Genomic DNA, 27,118 nt, shown 5'->3' with positions numbered 1-27,118 from the left:
CAGTCGTGGCCGACTCTGGGGTTGTTGCGCTCATCTCACTTTATTGGCCGAGGGAGCCAGCGTACAGCTTCTGGGTCATGTGGCCAGCATGACTAAGCCGCTTCTGGTGAACCAGAGCAGCACACAGAAACGCCATTTACCTTCCCGCCGGAGTGGTACCTATTTATCTACTTGCACTTTGATGTGCTTTTGAACTGCTAGGTGGGCTAGGTGGAGCTCACCCCGTTGCGGGGATTCGAACCGCTGACCTTCTGATCGGCAAGTCCTAGGCTCTGTGGTTTAACCCACAGCGCCACCTGAGTCCCAAGGGAAGTAATAGTCCCACTCTATTCTGCCTTGATCAAACCACACCCAATTCTGGATGCCACAATTTAAGGAAAATATAGACAAGCTGGGATGTGTGCAGAGAAGGGCAACCAAGATGATCAAAGGTCTGGAAACCAAGCCTTATGAGGAATGGTTGAGGGAGCTCCGTATGTTTAGCCTACAAAAGAGGAGACTGAGAGGAGATATAACAACCATCTTCAAATATCTCAAGGGCTGTCACATGGAAGAGGGAGCAAGCTCGTTTTCTCCTCCTCCAGAGAAATGACATAAGAAGTGTCTCTGTTCCTGAAAGTCTGAGGCTGTATTCACATCCCTGCTTACAGTGCACTCACTGCATTTCCAGTGCTGGGTTTTCAATCTCTGTTCACATGATGTTATCTAAAATGCATATGTATCCTGCACTTTGTTTAGGAGGATGCTGCTGTAGCTTCTCAAACAACCTTCACACTGACTGGGGTTGTTAAGCCATTCCTAATTCTTCTCTAGTCAAGATGTGATGTGTACACAAACAGAAACTAATCTGACACCAGGGAAGCTGTACGGATGTGAACAGCTGGCGGTGGCAGGAAGGGGGGGGCAGCAGGGGAAAGAGCTGTAAAAGGCATTGGGGGAAGCAACTTCACTGGTAATGTGAACACACCCTCAGTTGCTCTATAGGGTTACAATTATGCAGATGACATTCTAACAGGAAATTGGTCACAGGAAAAGGGGACTGTGAACAAACCCACATGTGCTGAAAGATGCTTGGAATATCTCCCAATAAATACACAGGCCTAACTGTTTCACCTGAGAACAATCTTGATAACCAAAGAGTAGAGTTGACGTTCTTTAAGAAACACAATGCAATCAGAACACTGAGAACATGCTTCCTCAACCTCAGCCCTCCAGATGTTTTTGGCCTACAACTCCCATGATCCCTAGCTAGCAGGACCAGTGGTCAGGGATGAGGGGAATTGTAGTCTCAAAACATCTAGAGGGCCGAGTTTGAGGAAGCCTGATTTAGAAGATTTCAGCAAAATGTCTCTTCATAGATCACTTCCCTCACGAAAGCACAACTGAATATAAAATATTAAGTGAGCAATAACTTGGTTTCCATTGAACGCAGAAACGAATCTAGAACCACACATCCTAAATTTGGAAGTCATTGCCTTTCAGTGGAAAGTGTTCTCATTAAGTTTTGAAAGCAAAAGAAAACAATTTCCTTTTTGACCTTGTTCCTTATAGAAGGAATTCAGGCATTTGGAGACTTCATATTTTCCAATCTGCTGCCTCACTGATTGTGGTAATATTTGTGAGCTGTTTCAGGCCTGGTTAAGCAAGACAAGACACTGGGAGATTGTCATGCCTCGTTGCACTACTATGATGGGAGAGCTGACGCCTTATTTGCCCACCAAGCTCTGCCAAAAGCAACATTACTTAAATTGTAGGTACTCAAAACTTAAAGCAGGCTTGCTTGGAGGAATGTTAAACTTTGAAAACCGATCATTTGCAAGTATGCATGTTCTGGGAAAAGGTACTTACAATCTTTTTTGCAAGCACTCACCAGCAACAAGCCTTTTAAAATAAGCTTATTATGATTGCTCTTCAATCACCATAACACTGGGCTCCGGTGTGCGCAGCTGGGGGGACAACCCCAAAATTGGATAGAGGCAGCTGCTATGAGGGGGAGTTACACTAGCAGAAGTTGCCGCCTCATGATTTTTTGTGATGCTCTCAGACCACAGCACTGCACGGCACCCCATTTAGCAATGTCCCCTTTCTTTCCCTTGGGAAAAACCTTTCAGATGGCTCTGGGGGTTGCCTGAGGGGCAGGGAAGTCAGCTTCTGCCAGTCTCAGCCACACAGTCTACTCTGAATCCAGCGTATTATTTATACACATACCTGATTTTTAAACACGAGATTAACAGAATGGCAAAAGTGTTGAACTCCAAAAAGGAAGGAAAGAGTCTCAAATTATAAATACAGGTGAAATGAAGAGCACAGAGAAAACCCAAGATCTAAAGATCTATACTATTTAACTATGGTGGATGTCTATCTGTTGTGGATGCTTTAGCTGAGATTCATGCAATGAACTAGATGGCCCTTGGGGTCCCTTCCAACTCTACGATTCTGCAATTCTATGTTTCTCCTTAATTTATCCTAAACATGCATTCAGACTATCAGCAGAACACAGTAGGGGACATGGGAAGCAGGTATGCCAAATTTCTCTCAACACATCCAAACACCCAGTCTCTGTATTCCTGACCAATGTGTGTTCAGCACATTCTAAGTACATTCTAAGTACATTCAGCTGAGCATGGCTAGAAGCCCCTGCAATCAGAATCTTGCATGATTAGCTGAATGTGCTTAGTCTCTTCTTTCAGAGGTGAGCCCTCCCACTGCAGGGTAGCTAGGTCATCTCTACCAACCTTAAAGAAACAGATTTTAAGTCAAAGTATGACAGATACCTATATGAGCTCCTTATGTAGCTGAAGGGAAGGGAACAACTGCTCAGCTAATCTTCACCAATAATCTTAACTCTCTCTGAGCCAAGACTCAGGCTGGGGAGAGTGGATATGTCCCAGACCACAGAGACATGGTTACCCTTGCCCTTCTACTTTCCAAGACCCAGAAATATTTCACCTGTCCTGCTTATCACTACATATACTAATCTTGTGTCAGATGTATTGCACAGGCACTCCACAACACAGCAACATCTTAAAGCAAAAGATGTGGCTTAGGAGGTTAACATCTAATATTCTTCTGTCACATATGTTGCTATGTCAGTCTTCACAGAGCATGCTTTTATGAGCTTTATTATTATAAATCTAGTGACAATCAAGAAGCTATGCAAAGCCAATTTATATAACTTATTATACAAAGCAGCTTTTATACAAAACAGTTACTGGCAGGTAGCCATGTCAGAGAAGGAAAGGCATCGTTATGAGCCGCCCATCGTTAGAACGTTTCTGTTGTTCTCATTACTTGAAAGCAGGAAAGCCTCTTAAAGTTTTTTGATCCAAGCTGTCATTTGTCAGGGAATGGGGACAAGACAAATGACTGTAAAGCAATGCAATTGGGTTTCTTACCTCTGCAATGTCTTACTTGACTCCCATGAAACATTCCCCCCCCCCCTGTTATTCATTCTTGCCATGTTAAAGTAAACTTATGGACTACCCAGAAACAGATGAATGCAATCAGTCTAGCAGAAATGATATCTTTTCACCAAAGGAAAGCAAATAGCTTTGCCTCCCCTATAACAACTATTTCTGAAACTTAATTCAGTCTTTAAATAGTTTGTACAACATTAAACACAAGGTCAGGCTCAGGGAGCAATAATTATTAAAGATTAAGGAGAATACTGAAGTACTTTGTGTTTTGCTGAACAGTTAAATCAGCTGAGAGTTTCGCTTTCTTTTTTGATGTTAAATGATACTATTGATTCTCTCCCCCCCCCCACATAATTGACAACGACTGACCTAGGCATCCAAGGAAAGGCTGTTTCAAAAAAAAAATAAAAATGGACCAATCAAGGGTCACAGATAGAGTAAGAAGAAGCCCTGCACTGAGATGCTTGTATTTATTGTCCTTGGTATGGTGGTGCTGTGGTCTAAACCACTGAGCCTCTTGGGCTTGCCGATGAGAAGGTCGGCGGTTCAAATCCGCACAATGGGGTGAGATCCCATTGCTGCTGCCAACCTAGCAGTTCGAAAGCACACCACTGAAAGCAGATGCTGCGGCAGGAAGGTAAATGGCATTTCCGTGTGCTCTGGTTTCCATCACGGTGTTCTGTTGCACCAGTAGCAGTTTAGTCATGCTGGCCATATGACCTGGAAAAGCTGTCTGCGAACAAATGCCGGCTCCCTCAGCCTAAAAGCGAGATGAGTGCCGCAACCCCATAGTCGCCTTTGACTGGACTTAAACGTCCAGGGGTCCTTTGCCTTTACCACTGCAGGCCCAAATCTAGTATTTGTGGGATAAAATGTATGTGAAATTAAGCAAATACACTTTTAATTAATCAAACAGTGCCTTAGGACACAATGCTCAACAACATGGGTAGGCAAACGAAGGCCCGGGGGCCGGATCCGGCCCAATCGCCTTCTAACTATGGCCCGGACGGTCCAGAAATCAGCATGTTTTTACATGAGTAGAATGTGTGCTTTTATTTAAAATGCATCTCTGGGTTATCTGTGGGGCATAGGAATTCGTTCATCCCCCCCCCCTTCCAAAATGTAGTCCAGCTCCCCACAAAGTCTGAGGGAAGGTGGACCAGCCCCCTGCTGAAAAAGTTTGCTGGCCCCTGCTCAGCAACATACACTGCTATCTAAATGTCCTGAGAACTTTGCTCTAGTGTTAGATATAAGCCAGTTTGTTAACTGCAGGGATGTGAATGACACAAACACTCAAAAGCTACTGGATCTTAAAATTTTGATTTATATGACATGTTGCATGAATAATGGACATCAGTTATAGCTTGGCTATGATCAGAGGATATCTGAATTGGTCATTATCTTATTACAAAGTTCTAATTACATGATTATTACAAAGTTCTAATTACATGATCTTATTACAAAGTTCTAATTACTTCATTCAGAAGTAAGATATGAGATGCCGAATGTTCAATCTGTTTTGGAAGCTCTGACTCTGGAAGCCTTGCTCCCTTCCTAACACACACACAGAGAGAGAGAGAGACAGAGAGAGAGAGAGAGAGAGAGAGAGAGAGAGAGAGAGAGAGAGAGAGTCCACAGTTACTCATTGGCAAGAGCATCAAAGCAAGTCTTGGTCTTGGGAAGCAGATTACAACTCTGACAATGTGTTCAACTGTAGCTAGGTTTTTAAACAATAAAAGCATGGGTGCCACAACGGAGAGAGTCTGGCAGTGCTTTTTCGTCATTTGAATAGAATATGACAAAGAATTCCCTGGGAATTACACTACGTCATGATGTGTTATTCCCATTGGGGAATTATCTTTCAAAGTGAAGAAGGAACACTGCTTGCTGTTCCTCTGCTATTTGAAAAATTAAGAATGGTGCTGTTGTTTGTTTAGGGGAGGGGACACTCAGCTGCTTCACTGAAACAGTAAATTCCTCCATTTTTTTATGTTGTCAGTTTGAGGAAGCGCCTAATGGTTTTCTCCTTCTCTAAAAAACAGCAGAAAAGGTCCACTGGATTTTTCTGAATGACTATTGTTGTCAACATGCAGCAGTTCTAAAATCAACTCAGTTATGTTTTAATAGTCATCTAAAAATTAAATCAAAATATTTCATGTTAGTTCACAGAGCAGAAGCAGTTCTGGTCTGTGAAAGTCTCCAATTTCCACCATGGAACCACCTGAATTCACTGTTACAAATTTGAGCAAGAAAACTTATTTTGTCTTAAAGCTTGGGGGGGCACTTATCAAGTATAATGAAATAGTAAACAACTACTTACTATTCTGCTCAAGCCCCCTTTATTTTGACTCCTGAATGACTAAGACTATACTGAGAACATTCCACCATTTTCAGGACGTATGTTATTACAATTTGCTCTTTTTCACCTCCCACACTACGTAGGTGTTTTAGTGTTGATAAAGTTATGAAACTGAATAGCTCTTAGGCAATTAAGAAAAACAATATTTCTCTCCTTTCCAGAATTACAAGATATGCATGCATTTCACACTAACTATTTGGGCACAATGGCACCAGTCTCATCCAAAGATCTCTTCTAACTGCTTTTGTTCATGTTCTAATGGGAGCAGAATTGAATGCATTTTAGGACAGAAAGTTCTTGTTCATCAGTAAGTGGCACACACACATATACATGTACACACATATTTCTAAAAGAAAAAGGTTTGTAACTTAGAATCTCAGGCTCCCAATATCCAGAGGGATAATAAATGTATCAGAGAGAACTATGAGACTGGAAACTCAGTGGGAAGTAGTCTCAGAGCTGGGTAGAATGTCAAAGAAACCTTGCAGATCAAAGGCAGTGATGAATACAGAAATCTTTCTTCTTTCTCAAAACCATAACACACTCTTTAAAGAGGCACCCTGACCTGAAAATTACTCCATATGAAATCCAGGTTACTCCCAATTATAGAAATATCAGAAACCGTGCAGGACATTTTTGGAAAGTTGGATGATTCATATTACAAACTTTTTATTTAATTTGAAAGCAAATGTTATAATTAGGCAAACAAACCTCTGTTCTTTTATATAGCAGCAAAGGTCCTAAATGGTTTTCTCACCTTTAAACCTCTAGTATTCTTCACTCTTGCATCAAAATAGACTGCTTGTAAAATGATAGCAGAAGCACCCCTGTCTGACTTTTTGGGAGACAGTCCCCCACTGTCCAGAAATCATTGTGAATCACTCTGAGAACCCTGTGGAAGGATATCTGACTTATTGCTGCCATTCAGAAATGGGAATGGATGGATAGCAGCTGAAATACATTTAAATAGTGTAAAAGTGCCGTGGGAAAGGAGTGGCAGTAGGATGCTACCTTGCCTCGTTTTATTTTATCAATTTTATATCTCTGTTTCCAAAAAGGTTCTACAATAATGAACATTACGCTTCCTCTCTTTCACACGTACACACCGACTCACTATCTCACACACATTTTCCCTATTTACCCCCAGAGCCCTTTCAAACGACGGGGAAAGTGGAACACTGTAATCAATAGTCTACGGGTGTTTTTCTTTTTTTGTACCCTTGATTTGATGGGTATGGATCCTGGAATATTTTTCCTTATAGCCAATGAACAAAAGAGCACAGGAGTGAGGCTGTCAGAGGGCGATCTTAATATGAAACCTGCACTAGGTGAGCTATAGGTGCTGCTATTAGGATAAACTCTATCATTGGGAATTGGTTATTTTATTTCAGTGAAATAGAAAGTTTGCAACTCCATCAATTCTGCTACTGATTTCCCTCCCTACAGAACTATTATATAGTGTTTTGAGCCTGTCCACAAAATGAATAATTATTTTATATGTGAAAGCTTTCATTATGTGGGTTTAGAATTTATCTTGAGACCAGTTACAATGCATTCCTGTTCAGACGTGCACAAGAGAACGCAGAAATTTTCAATATTTTTCTTACCTCTCCTGGGACTCTCATGGTTGAAGAGAATACCATTCACAGCAAAGAGATTGTAGGCCTCCCTGAAGTTTACCACAATCCAATATGCATATAGCTTGGCTGCCCCTATAACAATAATTGTAACTTATTTATTGAAAATGTTAGTTTAACCCCTCTCCAAATAAGCGAAACCACATTATTTCCATCTTTCCATTTTTATCTTTATTTCACAAGAGAGAGAATGCTTTAAGGAAAAACAAGTAAGGTTTTTAATGGAAGTGGTAGCTTTCATCCAACAAGCAGTGACAGAACACATTCACATTGTAGGATTTGTACTGGGTAAGAAATGTGAAAAGAAAAAAATGCAGAGTAGAATGTAGGAAATGTTACTGCCTTCATTTTAAACTTCGGTACAAAAGCCTTCAGTTTTAGCAGGCCAGCTTGTAAACTGTCGTTCCAGAAAAGAAGTTAAGATCTAAAATTGGTTGCAACCTCAAGATTTGTGATGCCAGACTCCCATTTGCCTCGAACTTTTGTGCCTCCATCAGCACAAGTAACTTTGTGCTTCATGGCAGCTAATTAGGATGCAATATGTAGGCAGGGACAAACATAGACATAAGCTGACATACTCACCATATGGTGATCTGGGATAAAAAGGAGTGGTCTCCTTTTGCGGTATTTCTTGCACTTTCCCATAAAGCTCACTTGTTGAAGCTTGGTAGAACTTCACAGAGTCTATGAGGCCGCATGTCTTGATAGCATCAAGCAACCGTAAAGTGCCAATTCCATCAACATCAGCAGTATATTCAGCCAAATCAAAAGATATCTGTCACAGCAGAAATAAAGACAGAACAAACACGAAAATACTTGGCAAAATGTTTCAGCATTAAATTGTTGCACTTAAGGTTTCAACCATGCTTATTAGCAAAACTGCAAGATTGCATACACAAACACACATAAATTTGCCATAGGCATATGAGGCATTTTTAAATTTAAATTTTTGCAAATTTCATTCTTACATGCATATAGATGGAGAGAGATATATATGGAGCATCAGATAAATGTGGATCCTTTTCTCATGGATCTTTGTTCTGTCCTATTTCCTGAAGAGAAACTATCTGAGTGTGTGTTGCTATGCACTGATTTCACTTCTAATCTGTACAAAGTTATTCATTAGACTGATATTCTAATCAGCAAAATTCAGGTTAACCTACAATGAAAGCCACAAAAGTATAAAGGAAAGAAGAATGTATTTGTTTTCTAAATTACCACCACAGTCGCAAAAGTTGCTTAACACTGAAACTGAGAAGGCTATTGCAACCACCATTCACATTACACAGGGAATGCATCTTGACATTCAAACTTTCATTTGCAATATGAATTGCTCTACTTTAGAAGCAGAAACAAAATTTGCCACTTCGATTCAGCAGGTCGGAATACACTTAAATGTACTTTCGTGCAAGTCGCACGAATCATTCTAGAGGCCTCACACGTCTTACGTCTTTTATCACCCGCATGGCTGTTGGAAAATCAGAAACTAAAGCTTCTTCCACCCCCGCCACTCTGCCAGATGGAGATTTATTTGTTGAATTTTCCCCAATTCTATGACTATTAAAGGCACAGGAACCTTGCCAGAAAAGGCGGCAGCTTTACCCACACCTCAACATTCCCCACGGCTACTGAGAGGACTCCCCCAAGGACCTAGGTATCTGGATATGTATTAGCAACCTCTCCAGGAGCTAAAGCTTAATATAGACAGCTGAAGGACAAGGGATTGCCTTAAAAAAAAAAAAAAAAAAAGGCTCGGCTGCCAAAGGAGGAAGATAGGACAGGCCTGCATAAGGCTGGAAACCCTAAAGCAAATAGAGATTTGTGGGTCTGGTTTCCTGAGAAACTGCTTTTATTACAAGCATATATATATACTATATTGGAAAGGTCCAAAGGTGAAGTCACTCTCTATTCATTGATGGGAAAATGAAAGAGATCATTAAGTGGTTGTCATAGCAGGGGCGGCATAGTTGGACAGGATTGGTGGTGCTGGCATGCACAAGATTCCCAAGGGGTGACCATACCACCCTGTCCCCTGCATATTGTTTTCTTTTAAAAGGCTGAAAACAATTACCCCCAAACTTTGCCAGGACTGACAAAATACTGGAGTCAGTATAAGGCAGTTCCTTATAGCCCTATAGAGTTTTACACATTATTTCCTACTGAAATATGTAGATGCTTTTTTTGTGGGAAGGTTCATGCTTTTTTCACACTGTGCAAATTTTGGATGTCTTTGCCAAATTACAGCACTGTATATGAGCCCCACAGAAAAGTATTTTTAGGCCGCCTACTCACACGTACCTATTTTATTAATGTTTTGCTTTGCTATAGCCTACAGTCTTGGTTAGTAAAAAATGTTTTACATTCACTAACCAAAGTGCATAGGCTCAAGAAAAGCAAAATGTCAATAAAATAGGTATATGTGAGTAGGTTGCTTTGAGATAATTCTTAATTACTATAGGTGTTTTCAGATAAATGACAAATTCAAGGCCTCTGTATCTTCCAGACAGGGGTGGAATATTGGCATAACACTATATTTATGTGGACTTGTACTAAAGAAGGAAGTATTATCAGTGCGCAAAGGCTTTCACTTGAAGATATGTGTCACGTCTAATTGGGAACTGCAACAAAATGTTGTGATGTATACCTAGCGCATTTGATGTCACCCAGGCTCCACATACCAGTATGGCTAGAACTACAGCACTTCTTTTGGGGGTTGGCTTAAATTCCAAACAGCAGTCAAGTTTGAGTCCCCTCAACTATACAGAGGTTTTCTTCAAGGGTCACCTCATGATTCCAACTTCCCTTATCCCATAACCCCTAGGCTGATAGGAAGCAAGATGTTTGGTTTCCTTCAGCTTAGCCAGCCAACTGAGGGCCGTACAAATATATAGTCCTCTGACTATTATTGTTATCATGTGGAACCAATATATTTCAACACAGTTTTCTATCACCAACTTTAGAGGAAGTGACATACGCAAGCAGGAAGTATTCACTAAGATACGGTGTCAATTGAAGCCATGTGGTATAAATGAAATAATATAGAATCATAGAACTGTAGAGTTGGAAGGGATCCCAAGTGTCATCTAGTCCAACCCCTTGCGATGCAGGAATATACAGGTGGATCAAACCTGTGATCTTGGCGTTATCTGCATCATGCTCTGACCAACTGAGCTAACTGGCCTTTTTTGTTATGATTTAGTTTAACAAAAGCGTCCAATGAGCTCAGTGGTACCTCAGGTTACAGACACTTCAGGTTACAGATGTTTCAGGTTACAGGCTCTGCTAACCCAGAAATAGTACCTCGGGTTAAGAACTTTGCTTCAGGATGAGAACAGAAATTGTGTGGCGGCGGCGCGGCGGCAGCAGGAGGCCCCATTAGCTAAAGTGGTACCTCAGGTTAAGAACAGTTTCAGGTTAAGAACGGACCTCCAGAACGAATTAAGTTCTTAACCCGAGGTACCACTGTAGAACAATACATCAATTAAAAGAAACAAGACACATAAAAAATTACTACAGCCTTTACTAAAATGCCCCACCTGAAATGCCTGTTGCAAAAGGTAAATCTGCATGACTGTAAACAAGCAGACTGTTAAAATTTAAATGATAAATCCCTAATGTTCTCTCCCACAAAAAAACCTGGGAATTTTAACCTGTACTGCTTAGAGTTCCCACTACTATGGGAAGAAGGAGCACAGAACAAATATGAAACAAAGTAATACGCAATACATCAGCTCTCCCACTGATTGTGAGTCTTGGAAAATATCCTCTTGGAGGGACATGGGCTGGGAGCATGGCTTGATATGAGGTGTTCTCCTCTCCCCCACAACAATACTTAATCCAGGTGTCTGCTGACTTGAGCACTTTTGCCAAGTTCAAATCAAACAGAAGTTTAGAGAGAAAAAATAAAATAAAATACAACACTTGGGAGTTTGCCAGCGGAGTACATAATATAGGTCCGCTGATATCCTCCCACAATCTCCCACAGTGGTACCTCAGGTTAAGAACTTTGCTTCAGGATGAGAACAGAAATTGTGTGGCGGTGGTGCGGCGGCAGTGGGAGGCCCCATTAGCTAAAGTGGTACCTCAGGTTAAGAACAGTTTTAGGTTAAGAACGAACCTCCAGAACGAATTAAGTTCTTAACCCGAGGTACCACTGTATCAGGTTTCTCAAGTCTCCCTTGGCATTCAATCATCCTTGGTACAACTGTCCTAACTCTTCAGTGATATCAGAGCAGCCAAGTCAATAGCAATCAGAAAGGAGCCCTATGTCTATCTGGGCTCATGATGACAATATCGCAGGAGATCTAATGGTAGACAGACCATTCACAGTTCCTCTGCTTGTCAAAGTTTTCTGTGACATCACAGCAGTTCGGCCATATGACACCTATGCCCTATGAACATGCTAGTTTGCATATCAGGTGATTAGATAAACGTTATGGGCTCTGGTGGGATTATAATCCCTTTTTATATTTTAAATTTCACTGCATCTATTATGTTTCTGGGTTCACACACACTATCTATGCACCTTCGCTATTAATCTCTCCATCACAGAAGGAATGAAAAGATTTTACAGCAATAACATACTGGTGTGGAGGAAACAACAAGGAAAAATATAAGGTGGTATATTAGAGAATGTAAAAACTTCAGAATGGCTATTAACCTTTGTCCCAAGTATGTATTCACACATGCAAAACAATCCTAAGCATGTTTATCCCCAGCAAAATACAGCTGAGTTCAAGAGAATTTACTGCCTAGTAAGGATGTTTAAGATCGCACCCTTTTGCTATTAATTTGAAGGAGCCGAGGAACTATCAGGTTATATAGGGCAAGGAATTAATTTTTTTAAGCAAATTGTTTGAAGCCTCAATTAACATAAATATTTTAACAGTGGGAGAGAGAATGCTAATATTTTTCAACATCATTTTTCAAGAAACTTATCACTCTCACACACCCAAATTCTGCAGTGCAGCCAGGGAAGGATTTACAGTTTGAAATGTTCCAACATCAATGATCAGTGACACAGTAATGCTCCGAACGTTTTCTTATATGGTGAAATCCAGCTGTCCTAAACGCTTTAAACATCTTCCCCCCCTTTTTTAAAGCCCCAAAGGGTAGTCTTGCAAAGTCACTAGAGAACTTTAGCAAGGGAGTTGTAAAAGGATAACCAATTCATTTTGCTTTATAGGAGTCATGGGAATCAACGACAATGAATAAAATGTGGGAGGGAAAAGGTGACTTTGAAAATTTCCTTTCAGTGTTTTGTTATTAATTTTTATACAGGCAGCTGAATAAATGGCTGGTTGACATCTAATTCCCTTTTAAAACCTTGTGGAAGTGGGGGATTCTTGGGTTGTCTTTGTTTTTATTTTTAGTATGTGTTTTGTGTGTTTTTATACAGGTACTGTGATTTTATGTTGTGAACTGCCCTGAGATTGATGGGTATAATAAACAAACAAACAAAAGAAATTATTTTAATCAGTATTTTTCTTTTTTCTTTTTTTAAAAAAGGTAGCTTCAAGTATGCAGTATATCATGGCGGTTCTGTAAATTCACCACTATATCTTCAGAGTGGGACTATTTAAACAAAAAAACCTGACAATTTCTGAAGCAATGGACTAGCTTCCTTTGAATTAACCAGACTTAACCACAATCTGCCACTCTGAACAGCATAACAAAGAGTTGTTGACCTAAAGAATTTCCCCCCCCAAACTCTTCCTCCCAGTCACATGGGAGGAGGAAAGTGGGAGTATACGGGCCTTGGGAGAGCTAGAGCCATTCACGTTGAAAACCATGACTTAGTGTGACATCAGAACATTTCTTACATCAGTACAGTGGCCCATAGATTTTGTTCAGCTACCCACTTTTTGTGCTGTGATCTCAGCACTGCACTGGTTCATGCTGCTGCAAATGCCATGAAGGGAAGGCTTGACTATAGTAGTTCACACTGATTTTTTAAATTGTAAGGTTTTGTGGTATTTTTTGCTAATAGTTAAGCTGTGTATTGTATTTATTACTTGCTGTTCACTGCTCTGGGGTTCCCTTGGGATGTTCAGTGATTTATAAATATAATTAAAATGAAAGTGTGTGTGTGTGTGAGAGAATATCCATCATATAGGATCGAGCTTGAAAAAGTTAAGTTTAGGACTTTGAGAATTTTCCAGTATGTGAGATGAAACTGAAGTTTCCATAAATATATATATTTAAAAAGGTAAATAAGATAATGGAATTCTGCATCAGTACAAGATCTAAAGAAAACACACAGAGTACCTCAGAAAGAAAGGAAACAGGCATGTTACAGATTTGGGTTACAAATTCGAGCACATCACTGTTTTAAGTTTCATTTACTGTGACTCTCCACAGCAGTTTTATTAAAAACTGTCAGTACTTCTATGCTTTCCTTATTAAAATTGCTGTTAGAAATACAGTGCTCAAAGCAGATATAATTTTTCCATATACTGACAGAGTTTAATACATTTCACAAATGAAACATACACCATGGTGCAACCCATCGTTGTCTTTAAAGGTTCAGCAAGTACAATGAAAGGAGAGGTTTGGAGAAAGTGAGCAAAGTTTTCCTCAAAAAACCAAAAAAAAAAATAACATTGCTATATTATCATCTTATTTTTCTGTCAACTTTTAAAGGGAGGAAAGGGATTAAGACGGAAGGTGGGTAAATGTATTCTACTTATACCCTTGGTCATAAGGAAGAAGATTGCATACATAAGGACCTAAGAGTCTGCTGGAGAAAGCCAATGGTCCATCTAATCTATCATCCTATTTACACAGGCCAACCAGATGTCTGTGGGAAACCCAGAAGCAGCACCCAAGCACAAGAGAACTCTCATTTACTCTGTAGGTTTGCAGCAACTGGTATTCAGAATGATGCTGCCTCTGACCATGGAGACAGAGCACAGTCATCATGGCTAATAGCCATCCAAGCCAGTGGCCATCGCTGTGTCCTGAGTGAGCAAGTTCCCCAGTTTAACTATGCACTGAATGAGGAAGTACTGTCTTTTATCTACCTTGAATTCCCCAAGATTCGACATCATTGGATGTCTGCGAATTCTAGTGTTATGAGAGAGAGAAACTTATCTGTCTGCTTTCTCCATTTCATGAATATTTTTTATAAACTTCTTTCGTGTCACCTTTAGTTGCCTTTTCTCTAAACCACCAAGTGAAGTGCTCCTCTTGAACATCATGCTAAATACACCAAACACTACTAAGTACAGACTGAGTCAATTATACTGCCGCTCTTAAAAATTAATATTATTTTTCATTCTTATATTTGTGCGAGAGAGAAGCTGGGTGCAATTTTCTGTCAGATTAACTGACTAAAGTGGATCCCATTCTCCGTTCAAAACAGAATGCAAGCTCGTTTTGTCTCCGTCGGCTCACAGTATGTAATTTAGAAGCAACTGAAGAAACTTTAGCTAAGATATGCAAAAGTAAAATATACCCAAATGCCTTAAATATACACACACATTTAGGAAGGAAGGAAGCCAGCCAGCCTGCCTGCCCGCAAACTTATGTAATTACTTGTGTGCCTCTTCTACCTATTTTCAAACACTTGTTACCTTCCAATGAGAAATCTCAACTCAGAAACTTAGGGTCTTTTGCTACACCTGTCCAGTTAACGTAAAGAGAAAGTAATGTATGAACTAGGGAGTAGCCCATATTTAGGTATAAGAAGTCTACAATATATATATACACAAACACATGGAGTATCTGTTAAGAGAAGAAGTATATGCCTGATGCTCATACCACCTCACATTTAATATTCTGATTATACAAGAATAGGCCTTCCTTCCTTTGGCTCCTAACTGATGTAAAAGAGGCAATGTCAGTGTGCATCTTGACAATGACAGCTGCTGCTGGATGCTAATGGAAGCATTTTTCATTTTTTGTTGCGCGTGCTTAGATTTTGTTTATTTTGCTTTCTTTATCCTTAACAAATAACGTGTACAACTCTGGTGAAAGAGTGAACGAAATGCAACAGATTTGCACTAACCACATCCTGTCTCCTGCATAAAATAAGGGAAGGTAACACATGCAACAACTTTCTATAATTTACAGTGGGTGTTATGAAAACACAGATTGGCTAAAGGATTTAAGAGTTGTATCCAATATTAGCCAAAGCAGACTAACAGAACTTAATGGACTCTACTGTACTAACTTAGGTCCCATAATCTCATCGGGTTTGCTCTGAACAGAACTTTGTTAGATCTAGTCCATAAGATATTAATGGGACAAGTTATGTCATTGGATGCCAATGATTTAAAGGGGGATTGAGTGCAGCTAGCTTAGACCGGATCCAATAATAAACACCATCATATCTTTCAATTTTTTGTTTTTATGTATAAGTCAGTAACTTGGGGGTGTTTTCATTCTTCAGCAATGTAATGTAAAACAAGCAGTGAAGTTTACAAAATTTCCACACATTTCAATATACATTGGCTCTCTTTTTTAAATATAGACATGCCTAAGCATAAATAATTATAGTGTGTTCCAAAATAGCAAGCAGACAAGTTCCATTGAGTCACAGAAAATTAGTGCATCTTGATATTTTCAGACACCTTTTTTTGGCAACATGAAAGAGGAAAAACCTTCCTAGTAACAAGTATGTAATTCTACAGTGGCTTTAATCCAATCTATTTAAAAACACCATTTCAGTGTTACACAGATCCTGCACAATTTATAGGGAGTTTCTTATGCTACATAACTCAAGTGCATTACAAATTAACAGGCACCCAAGAGCACACAATACAACATGGAGATAATGTAATTTGAGACTAAACCACATAATTAACATAATTGCATTTGTGCATGCTTAAAAGCATTACTGTTCCCTTAAACTATCTATTGACAAGTTTTTAATCTTGCTCCTTTGAAAACCATTGAAAACACTGGTCTCAAGAAACATTGAAATTAATTGAAAAGAAAACTATGCACGGTAATGGAAACATTTGCTAAATGGATTTTTTTAAGCACAACTGAGGCTCCAACACTTTGGCCACCTCATGAGAAGAGAAGACTCCCTGGAAAAGACCCTGATGTTGGGAAAGATTGAGGGCACAAGGAGAAGGGGACGACAGAGGACGAGATGGTTGGACAGTGTTCTCAAAGCTACTAACATGAGTTTGACCAAACTGCATGAGGCAGTGGAAGACAGGAGTGCCTGGCGTGCTCTGGTCCATGGGGTCACGAAGAGTCGGACACGACTAAACGACTAAACAACAACAAGAAGAAACACAACTGATGCAAAATAACAAATCCCAATATAGACAATAACTAACTAACAGTATCTAATTTGAACAGTAGCTTTATTTAAAAAAATTCTTACAAAAACATGTTGCTGTTGTTTTTTCAACTCTTGCATATAAAAGTATGACTTTTTCTTGACAGCTTTAGAGCACAATTTCATGCATGCTTATTTAGAAGAAAGTCACACTCTGTCCAACTAGGCTTATTGCCTATGGCAGGAGTAGGCAACCTAAGGCCCGTGCGCCGGATCCGGCCCAATCATCTTCTCAATCCAGCCCACGGACAGTCTGGGAATCAGCATGTTTTTACATGAGTAGAATGTGTCCTTTTATTTAAAATGCATCTCTGGGTTATTTGTGGGGCACAGGAATTTGTTCATTTCCCCCCCTTCAAAATATAGTCCAGCCTACCACATGGTCTGAGGGACGGTGGACCGGCCCACGGCTGAAAAAGGTCTAGCCTAGGGAGTGTGTTTAAGATTCCACCCTAAATCAACATACCCTAAGAGTTTGAAGGCAGAGATCTGAACACAACCGTTTGGATGTGCTTATCCATAATTGTACTTTAGTTACCAATAAGGGCATTAGCTATCATGACAGCAAAAGCAAAGCTACTTCTTTAAAGGGGTAAAACCTAAATAAGCAATTACAAATGCCTTCGAATCATCTTTTCAAAAAACGCACACCTTATTTCCAGTCAACAAGTAATTCGTGCAATTAGGTGTGTTTCCACTTCATCTTATCAGGGAGGACAATCTTAAGCAGTATTACATTTCATGTAAACAACTGAGTGAACAATAGTGGCACTATTACCATACCAATAGTACCATACCACAACAAAAATACATCTCACCTATGTTTTATCATTCAGCTAATAAGATAAGCCTTAAAAGGACCTGTGCTGTTAGCTTCAGGTACCCAAAGGCAATTTGGAAACTGTCTTTCTCAAAAGTGAATTTCCAGGCAGACTGTGTCTTATAGTCTTTCCCCCGTCCTCTGCTGCATATCACAATTCTCACAATGTATATAGCCTGTACACTTCAGAAAGCTTAAGTTGAGAAACAATGGATTTCTAAAGATGAATACTAATAAAACACCCCAAACACCACATATGATAAAATACGACATGGCTAAAGGTAAGCCTCTGAATCTTATCTTATAAGAAAAATTACAATAACTGAAATAGAAGTGAAACTTTGAACTTGGGTGAGTCTTAAGGTTGAAGGAACTTTTACTATTCCACACAATTACATACAACTTCCAAACTGTGAAGCTAACCCAAGGAATCATATAGACTAATAGCCAGTAATTTTCACTGCAGAGAAAAACATAGACCTGGGAACTTGTAAAGAGCTCTTCAGTAGTATAGGAGCCATCAGAATGATCCAGATGGCAAATTAATCTGAATCTGCTTCTTATTCCTACAAAATTTATGATTTGCAAAAAGGTGGGTGGGCAGCAATCTGAAAGCCTGGCATATGCAGAGACCACAGTCAAAAAAATAATTTGGCTATCCAGACAACGGCTACAATATCAGGGAAAATAAAAAAATTGCCAAGACCAGGCACTTAAAATTCTGCCTTACACTGCACACGGTTTCTTAAAGGTCCAAATACCACAGGAAATAAGTGCTTATCTGTGAGAGCCAGAAAAACAACAAAGGTAAAGGGGTTCTTTTCTATTCTTTTGCTGTCCTACCCCCAACTGTGAAGTGTTTGGCGCTTCCTCTTAGTCCCAGCCATTTCGTAGTGCATTTGGCTTTAATCAGGTGGAGGGCAGGAACTCAACATCCTGTAGCCTTGCTCTGATTAGGAGGAGTCAAATTCTACAAATTGGCAGATTTCTTCCTTTACCCTTGCTTATTTGATGAATCATTTGTTTTAAAGTATTTCAAAAGGAACATTAGAAGAGAAGCAGGCTCGGCTTGTTACCATTTTCAAGTCTATTTATAACTACCCCACTGACAAGAATGCAGACCGTTTCACCTCCATAAACCAATATTTTAACAGCCCTCCTAAATTAATGCCACAGAGCAATTATGCTGCAGAAAAATGTGCTGACTACTGTAACCACCAATCTATGAGATGTCATAAACAGGGTACAAAAAGCTAATACAAGTTAGTGGAGCTCAAAGGCGATTTATTGGTGCAAGGTCTAGCAATTTCAGTGGAACTCCAGCGCTGTGAAAATTATTTCAGGAGGAACCGGCTGATAGTAGCTCTCTAGTAACCAATAAGTAACCAAACAAACCCGTGTTGCAAAAAGAACGTCAGCAATATCTAGGCAACACGATGACCATGTACATACACAACAGACAAACTTTATAGAATTCCTTCAAACCATAAGAAGTCCAAAATGGAATCTTTAGTCTCAAAGTCTCTGAAAATCTTAAAATGAAGCGAGGTACCAGACTTTGTACGATGAAAGACAAGCTGTGAAGCTTTGTGTATTCAGCAAATTTAATGCCCAATACTGAACAGTGATTCCGGATATTGACTACTGTTTCGTAGAATTCTTCGTCAGTGTGGTGGGAGGCTATAGAATTGCTTCATAAACCCATCTTATTTCGAATGAATGTATGTAAATGAAAATATCAAATGCTGTGGAACAATGCTCATGTAATAATGTAGTCACTGCATTCATTCGACAGAAGTCAATATCTGGAATCACTGTTCAGTGTTGGACATTAAATTTGCTGAATACACAAAGCTTCACAGCTTGTCTTTCATCGTACAAAGTCTGGTACCTCGCTTCATTTTAAGATTTTCAGAGACTTTGAGACTAAAGATTCCATTTTGGACTTCTTATGGTTTGAAGGAATTCTATAAAGTTTGTCTGTTGTGTATGTACATGCTCTAGTGAAACAGAGCAGCTCTCCAGTGATGCTCTTTAGAAGTGGAGAGAACATCTTCAAACTCCATGGTAGATCACACGCATTACATGCAGGAGGTCTAGGTTCAATCTTTGGAATTCCCAGCAGCATGGCTGGGAAAGACCTTTGCCCGAGACTGACATCAATCAGTCTAGAAGAGTGGTAGACAACATGGAGCACTCCAGATGTTATGGACTACAACTCTAACCATCCTAGACCATTGAACATACCGACTGGAGATGATAGGAGTTGTAATACATAACATCTGGAGAGCAGCACAGCATCTCCTGCACTGGATGATAATAGATGGACCACTGGTCTTATTCAGTATAAGGAAGATCCATTTGTTCATATCCCCATGGGTGCTAATTGAATACACTTGCCACAATAGGATTTTTTAATATAAAAATGGTGTCCTCTTTTATAAAAAAAAAAAAAATTGTGGAGGGAATCATTGGAAGCTTCATTCTATTTCTCACCTGCTTATGCCTACCTTAGGACATGAAAAGATACACTCATTAGGGAGCTTGGCTCTAAATGGAGCTTAATTTATTGGGGGAGGACAGCAAGTTATTTAGGATACAAAATATCAATAATAATAATATTAAAACCCCTTGCAAACTTCTGAAATGATTGGAAATTAAAGAAGAAATTAGGGCATTACTGTGAACTGTCTCTTACAGAAAATTTACAAGAGCTGCAGTAACAAACCAAAGAGATCTGTATTCTTCCTTAACTCAGTATTTGTATTAAATGCACACACACACACACACACACACACACACACACACACACAGGCCTGCCTCTAAAATGATAATTTTGCTTTGTATCTTCTAGTATATGCCTTCTGAGAGGGAAAAGCAACCAGTCTCACAGACTTGAATACTTCAAGTTTTATTTCTTAAAAATTTAAATCAGGATATGCCTTCTGTAGCTTTCATCAAAGTCACATCAACTCACACCTCTGGCCAATATTGTCACTGAATGATGAATTAAAAGTTTAACATTTGACGTTAAAAAGGGAAATTTCTTCCAACAAAATCAGCTAATTTATATGGCACTCACCTGGGGATTGAGTAGGGATTAAATATTACTAGAAGGGAGAAAAATAAAGGCTTTAATTAAAGTCCATGAGAATCTGCAGTAAGGATGAGCAGCAACCATCTTTTATTTTTTAAATGTATTTTTAAAATTTATATACCTCCCTTCATCCAAGGATCACCGGGCAGTTTACAATATATAAAAAAACACAAAAATATAATAACAGATGAAACAATAATATCCAAATCGGTCAGCCTGGATAGCTCAGCTGGTTAGAGTACGGTGTTGCTCAGCTGACAATAAGACTTTCTATCAGCAGAATGGAGACAAAATAGTTTTCTGGGCAATTCCCCCTCACAACTAAATCTGCTCCAGAGGGCTGGTGTGCCCTCCAGTTGGGAGTATGGAGGGTAGAAATGCAGGAGACAGGGGTAATGGCTGAAAATTGCTTCCCTCCCATTCTGCTGACAGAATACCATACCATCAACCTAACAGCATCATTGGATACCACCTTAAGGTTTTCTAGATGCTTTCATTTATTTTGTGAGCTGCCAATTACAGAAATGTGCTTCTAATTGATTTTTAATGTGTTATATAACCACATGCCTATTAGCATTATATTCTGAGATGGATGGATGTACAGTGACAAAACACATGCAAGCAAGAAATTTAACCGCAGCATCTCATGTATTTTCCTTTTGTAAATCTGGATGTCAAAGTTATGGTTTCTGACATCTCCAAAAATTATCTCAGCAAGTTATAAAATCACTACAAGAAATAATATACCGTAATAGCAACCCCGCTTGCCCCCCAAACCCATCCCTTTTCCTGATCTACTATTTATGCTGTATAATAGGAAAAATATGATATTTTCTGAATTTTATGTGAGTTTGTATTTTCTTGAATATCTTACGCGTGGAACAAGACAGTTGACCGAACAATATAATTTAGTAGCATGGGACAAAGGTCATTTGGAAGGGATGTGCCTTTAAGAGCTTACAAAGGCCTGCTTCTAAATTCCCTATTATAAAAGGAAGCATCTCTCAGTAAAGGAAGGATGCTCACTTTAAATAAGGAAATGAGTTTGCAGGATGTGCACATGCTGCTTTCTATTAAGGATCAGCAACTTCTACACACACAAAAGCAAATAGAACTCTTTTATTTTAGGAGATTAAGCCCACTTATGGGCTTACCTGGAAAGATATGAAGGGAATGAAATGAAAGTGATTCAACAGGATCTTTCGGTTGTGAGAATTGTCTCTCATATCTAGCTACTATTTTTTTTAAAAAAAATTGTCCAGTAGCACCTTAGAGACCAACTAATTTTTTTTCTCTGTATAAGCTTCCGTGTGCATGCACACTTCTTCAGATGCACTCTGTTGATGGACTTCCATTTCATGCGGCTCAATGGGGTGCCTTCCATGGTTCTAGATTCAGGTAGGTAGCCATGTTGGTCTGACGCAGTCGAAATAAAAAAATTTAAAAACTGTCCAATAGCACCTTGTTGTTGTTTAGCTGTTTAGTCATGTCCGACTCTTCGTGACCCCATGGACCAGAGCATGCCAGGCACTCCTGTCTTCCACTGCCTCCCGCAGTTTGGTGAAACTCATGCTGGTAGCTTCGAGAACACTATCCAACCATCTCGTCCTCTGTCGTCCCCTTCTCCTTGTGTGCTCCATCTTTCCCAACATCAGGGTCTTTTCCAGGGAGTCTTCTCTTCTCAAGTAGCACCTTAGAGACCAACTAAGTTTGTTCTGCGTATAAGCTTTCGTGTGCATCTGAAGTATCTGAAGAAGTGTGCATGCACACGAAAGCTTATACCCAGAAGAAACTTAGTTGGTCTCTAAGGTGCTACTGGACAATTTTTTTATTTTTTTATTTCGACTGCATCAGACCAACACGGCTACCTACCTGAATCTATATCGAGCTACAGTTAAGTTAAGGTGTTGCATTTTACAATAGACTATGCAGACAGACAGCAATCACAGAAACGAGATATTGTAAAATGTAATATGAACACAGATAATACATTTTGGATTATCTGTGGTTGGGGATTCTCGGCATGATTTACTTTTTGGAGCTCTGTATGCATATGCTGGAAAACATCTGCTTCATTCTCTGCTGGATTGAGGCAAAAATCCAAAGAACCATTAAACAAGTTTTATGTGCCCAAGTTGTTTGGAATTCGTCTTGAACCACAACTTCCCCTTCCGTATGGGGAATTGATTCTAAAACTGAAGTTTGTGATATGAGATTGGAAAAAGCTATTCAAATTGGGGTGGGAAAAATGATCAGTTGTGTGAGCCCAAGAAGCACTTTGGATCCTGGTTGTGTACTCTTATGAACATGTCTGTATGTAGGTTTCCTAGAAGACTAATTGTTTTCGACCATTGAGCACATCCATCCTCCACAGTTACAATCAGAGAGAGAGACAGAACACTGTTTGTTAGTTCTTGGCTATTGTGAAAGTGTTGGATTCTGTCTATTATTGAGGTATTGTTCTTGATCATGCGATTAAGATGCAAACTAACCTAGTTATAACAGCATATTTACAACCAGTGTGGCATTTCAGTGCAGCGGTAGACAGAGAAGCGTGAAGTGTTTTTGCATTTCATATATTCTTATCTATAACCGCCTGTGTGTTTTGATGCCTTTAAATCTCTTGAGTGTTTAATCAATAAAATCAACTAATCTGAGCCCTGAAAAGCACACAGACATGAAAGACAAAGTGTGAAAGAGAATCACGCTTTCAACTTCCTTCTTCTGCTCTATGAACTTTTCAAGGGTGAAAAAGGCAGCCATCCTCACCACCTCATGACCAATGGGACAGTTAGTGTGGGGCTCAGAGCCTTTATGAGCGCCAGGTGAAGACCTCAAGGCCACCACTGCACCCCCAGAAGACACAATGGTGATGTCTGGTGTGTGTGATTTAGCAGTTTGCCTTTATAGCATCTGTATAGACTTCTTGATTCACTTTTCAAACAATGAAGCTTTTTCCGACACATTAATACCCTACAGATACATTTATTTAAAAAGCTAAATGTGCAAACCATGGGTATAATGGATTATAAGGAATCCTTCTTTCTGGGTGTTTGTGTGTGCAATATGTGATATAAATATAATAAATAAATATTTTACATATTGCACACTCACCCACTAGTAATGCCTTAATGCAGAAAGATTGACTGGAGGATGAACTGGACCTTAAACTTACGTTTGACATGTACCAACATAATTCTGGAATTTGAAATGTATAATAGTACAGTATGGCATGTATTTTACAACATAGGAAGTATATTGTTAAAAATGATTGTTTCTGAAAATTCACGCAGTGCCAATATTGAATAAATGGATGGCTTGGGCTCAGTTCAGCTGCTTGACTTCTGTTCAAATTCCTTGGGGGGGGATGTGGCACACCCACAAGCTACCCTATGAAAGTGATAGTTGAATACCTAGCAAGTTGCACATGTAACTGCTTCAATTTACTAGACCATGGTAACAGTTTTTTTGAGGTACTGTAATTGTGAAAATGATGTCCATTGAAAGCCCAAATCCCTAATGGGTTGCCAGTTCATCCAATGAGAGTGGCCATGTAATCCAGGCCAGCTGCAAGTCCACCAGCAGCTCCACATCACATGGTGACCAAAAACATATCAAGCGGACCACAGTTATAACGAAATTAACATAAAGATAACAAGAAAAGAAACTGACAAAGGTTTAGAGAGGGAAATAAGTTTTCATCGAGTCTATCTCTTTACTTTCAAAAGAGGCAATGGGAGTACTTCAGTGCAATGATACGTCCAAGCAGAGCCAACCAGCAGAACTATATATGTTGTGAAGGACCTTTTCTATCATGGTCTACAGAATGGTTTCACACGAAGCCAGGGAAGCCCTTTGCCACCCATTTGCAAAGCACTTTGCAGAAAAAAGCACTCAGATCCACTGTGACCTGGACTACTGTTTGTTCCAGAGAAGACCAGGAGTACTGTTTATGCCCGGTTTATTGAATATATTTCAGTTTGTACCAGTTTGCATTTTGTTTGTCTGCCTGCCTTTCCCTGCTTTTATTACTGCTCGTTTGCTGCCTTGAGTCTCCTTGAGGAAATAGGTGGGGCGTAAAATTTCAACATAAAACAAACATGCACGGCAGATGTAGTATGGCTCTCCAGCTGTTGTCTGACTCCAATTCCCATGCTAGTCAATGGTCAAGAACGATAGGAGTTATAGTCCAGCAACATCTGAAAGATCACAGGTCAGCTATCCCATAGGACTATCTGAATTGGTCCTAAGGGTACCATCCTATAGTTCCTATGAGGGCATTACAGGGGCCACAGAACTTTTCAGATCTCCCTATCTAAAGGTAGAGAGATGAGTCCACAAACCGAAAGAGAGAGAGAGAGAAGGAGATGCAACTTCATGAGCCTCTTCTCCAATGTTGGAACTCAGGATGTAGGAGAGAACAAAAAGGGGTGGTACCAGAAAATGCTGTGGCTGTGGATCAGGAGGATCCAAAGTCTTCTCATTTCCCCAACACCACCCTTGAGGAAAGGGGAAACTAGAGCCAGTTTGGTGTAGTGGTTAAGAGCGGTGGATTCGTAATCTGGGGAACCGGGATCGCGTCTCCGCTCCTCCACATGCAGCCACTGGGTGACCTTGGACTAGTCACACTTCTTTGAAGTCTCTCAGCCCCACTCACCTCACAGAGTGTTTGTTGTGGAGGAGGAAGGGAAAGGAGAATGTTAGCCGCTTTGAGACTCCTTAGGGTAGTGATAAAACGGGATATCAAATCCAAACTCTTCTACACCAGGCCTGAAGCTAACCTAGTGTATTTTTCTCCCATTAGTTCCAAAGGAGAGAGAGAGAGAAAATGCTTTTGAAAGGAAAAAAAAAAGCCTTCAAAAGGAGTGGGAAAGAAATGAGGAATGATGCTCTCTCACACACACATTTTGCCCTGCTGGCACAAGTCTGTCAGGACTTTGACGGTTCATCTGGCTTTGATTCTCCCTCCTCCAGCAGGGTTGGATTGCTCTGCCACTGTAAAACACACTCAAACACTTACTTATTTTGCTAGGAACTCAGGACTTGCGGATTTTAATGAAACTTCTTTAAAAATCGGTGTGCTTCATGGAAGCAGCCAACATGATCAATCTTTAGAATCTAACTATTTATCTATTCAAGTACTTAACTTTCCTTATTTATAAGATATGAGAAACTGCATACAAGTAATGTGGAAATAAATGCACAACATCTGCACTGAGTTATCTCTGAGATTGCCGAATTGAGGCTAAGAAATTAATCAAAGAATGTTTTGACTGTGAATTTCTTTTTAAAATAGAATTAAGCAGAAATAGATGCCCATGTGTTGCTGGCTTGTGGTTAAAACAGACAAGCATTTTTTGAACGAAAGACTTCTTCTGAAAGGCTGTATCCCATCCTGCTTCCTTTCCTCGCATCCCCCTTGTCGGCCCAGTAGTGACATAAATCACTTAAGAGATCTATGATTAGAGATGATTAATAAATATTTTAAATACATAAATAAATGCCTACACTTGGGATTATACTAGGAAGATTTAATTCTTCTGCATATTTTAAAAAAATCTGTTGCTCTTGCAAGGCATGCTTTTGAAATATTCAGGATTACTTCCACTTCTGTATCCAGCGCCGAGTGGGTGGATAAATTGAAGCATACACTGAATATGAAGGAATGAGTAAAAACAAAATGTGGAACAGTATACAAGAGAAGAAGGCTGCCTTTGTCAAACAAGACCTACATTCATTCTAAAAAAATCACAATCTTTGGCTCTTTCGCTGGTTTTCACCACTATAGTCTGCTTATCAAAGCACTTTATCAGTGGCAAAGGGATGTGGGCTAACCACTTCACTCAGCTTCAACTTCCCAGCTAGCAGTCTGTCACCAAACAGCTGTTTTTCAATATGTACACTATGTGCTTCAGAGCTTGCTCTGAGCTCCTGACAAGAACAGCATTGTATTATGGAGCTTGTTCATGTTCGGGATTGGTTTACTTTAACCCTCAAGAGGAAAGAATCCAAACGTTACTTGGAGCTTTTAATATTTTAAAGGGGGCCTTCAGCACCCCCAAGCAACCTGTACGTTGTTGCTGCAGTAGAACAGTGGTGTCTCGGGTTACATACACTTCAGGTAACAGACGCTTCAGGTTACATACACTTCAGGTTACAGACGCTTTAGGTTACAGACTCCGCTAATCCAGAAATAGTACATTGAGTTAAGAACTTTGCTTCAGGATGAGAACAGAAATCATGCAGCGGCAGTGGGAGGCCCCATTAGCTGAAGTGGTACCTCAGGTTAAGAACAGTTTTAGGTCAAAAACAGACCTCCAGAACGAATTAAGTTTTTAACCCGAGGTACCACTATAATAGTTTCATAGTGCGTTATTTGTAGATAAACTTCAAGACTTCTTTACAATTAATGTATTCATTTCAAAATAAAAAACAACAACACATTTAACTTCTACGGATACGTTTAGGTAGATATCATCCTTATAAGCCAGGAA

General features: G+C 39.7%; 1 protein-coding gene across 3 annotated transcripts in view; it reads right to left on the bottom strand.

The window, feature by feature from the left end:
- GMDS (GDP-mannose 4,6-dehydratase) overlaps positions 1-27,118 on the bottom strand; it is a 279,224-nt gene that overhangs the window by 188,383 nt on the left and 63,723 nt on the right. For all 3 annotated transcript variants that reach the window (XR_014550618.1, XM_083623997.1, XM_083623996.1), the window contains exons 5-6: positions 7,995-8,187; positions 7,383-7,487 (exon numbers count right to left, since the gene is read on the bottom strand). Coding sequence is in view for 2 of the 3 variants with exons in the window: in XM_083623997.1 (XP_083480123.1) it covers positions 7,383-7,487; positions 7,995-8,187 (298 nt within the window). In the remaining variant the exon portion in view is untranslated. The remainder of the gene's footprint in view (positions 1-7,382; positions 7,488-7,994; positions 8,188-27,118) is intronic.

Source organism: Podarcis filfolensis (assembly GCF_964270895.1).
Source record: "Podarcis filfolensis genome assembly, chromosome: 7".
In the NCBI taxonomy this organism is placed as follows: domain Eukaryota; kingdom Metazoa; phylum Chordata; class Lepidosauria; order Squamata; family Lacertidae; genus Podarcis; species Podarcis filfolensis.
Note: the sequence above shows the minus strand (reverse complement) of the source record. Positions and strands in the feature narration are given on the sequence as shown.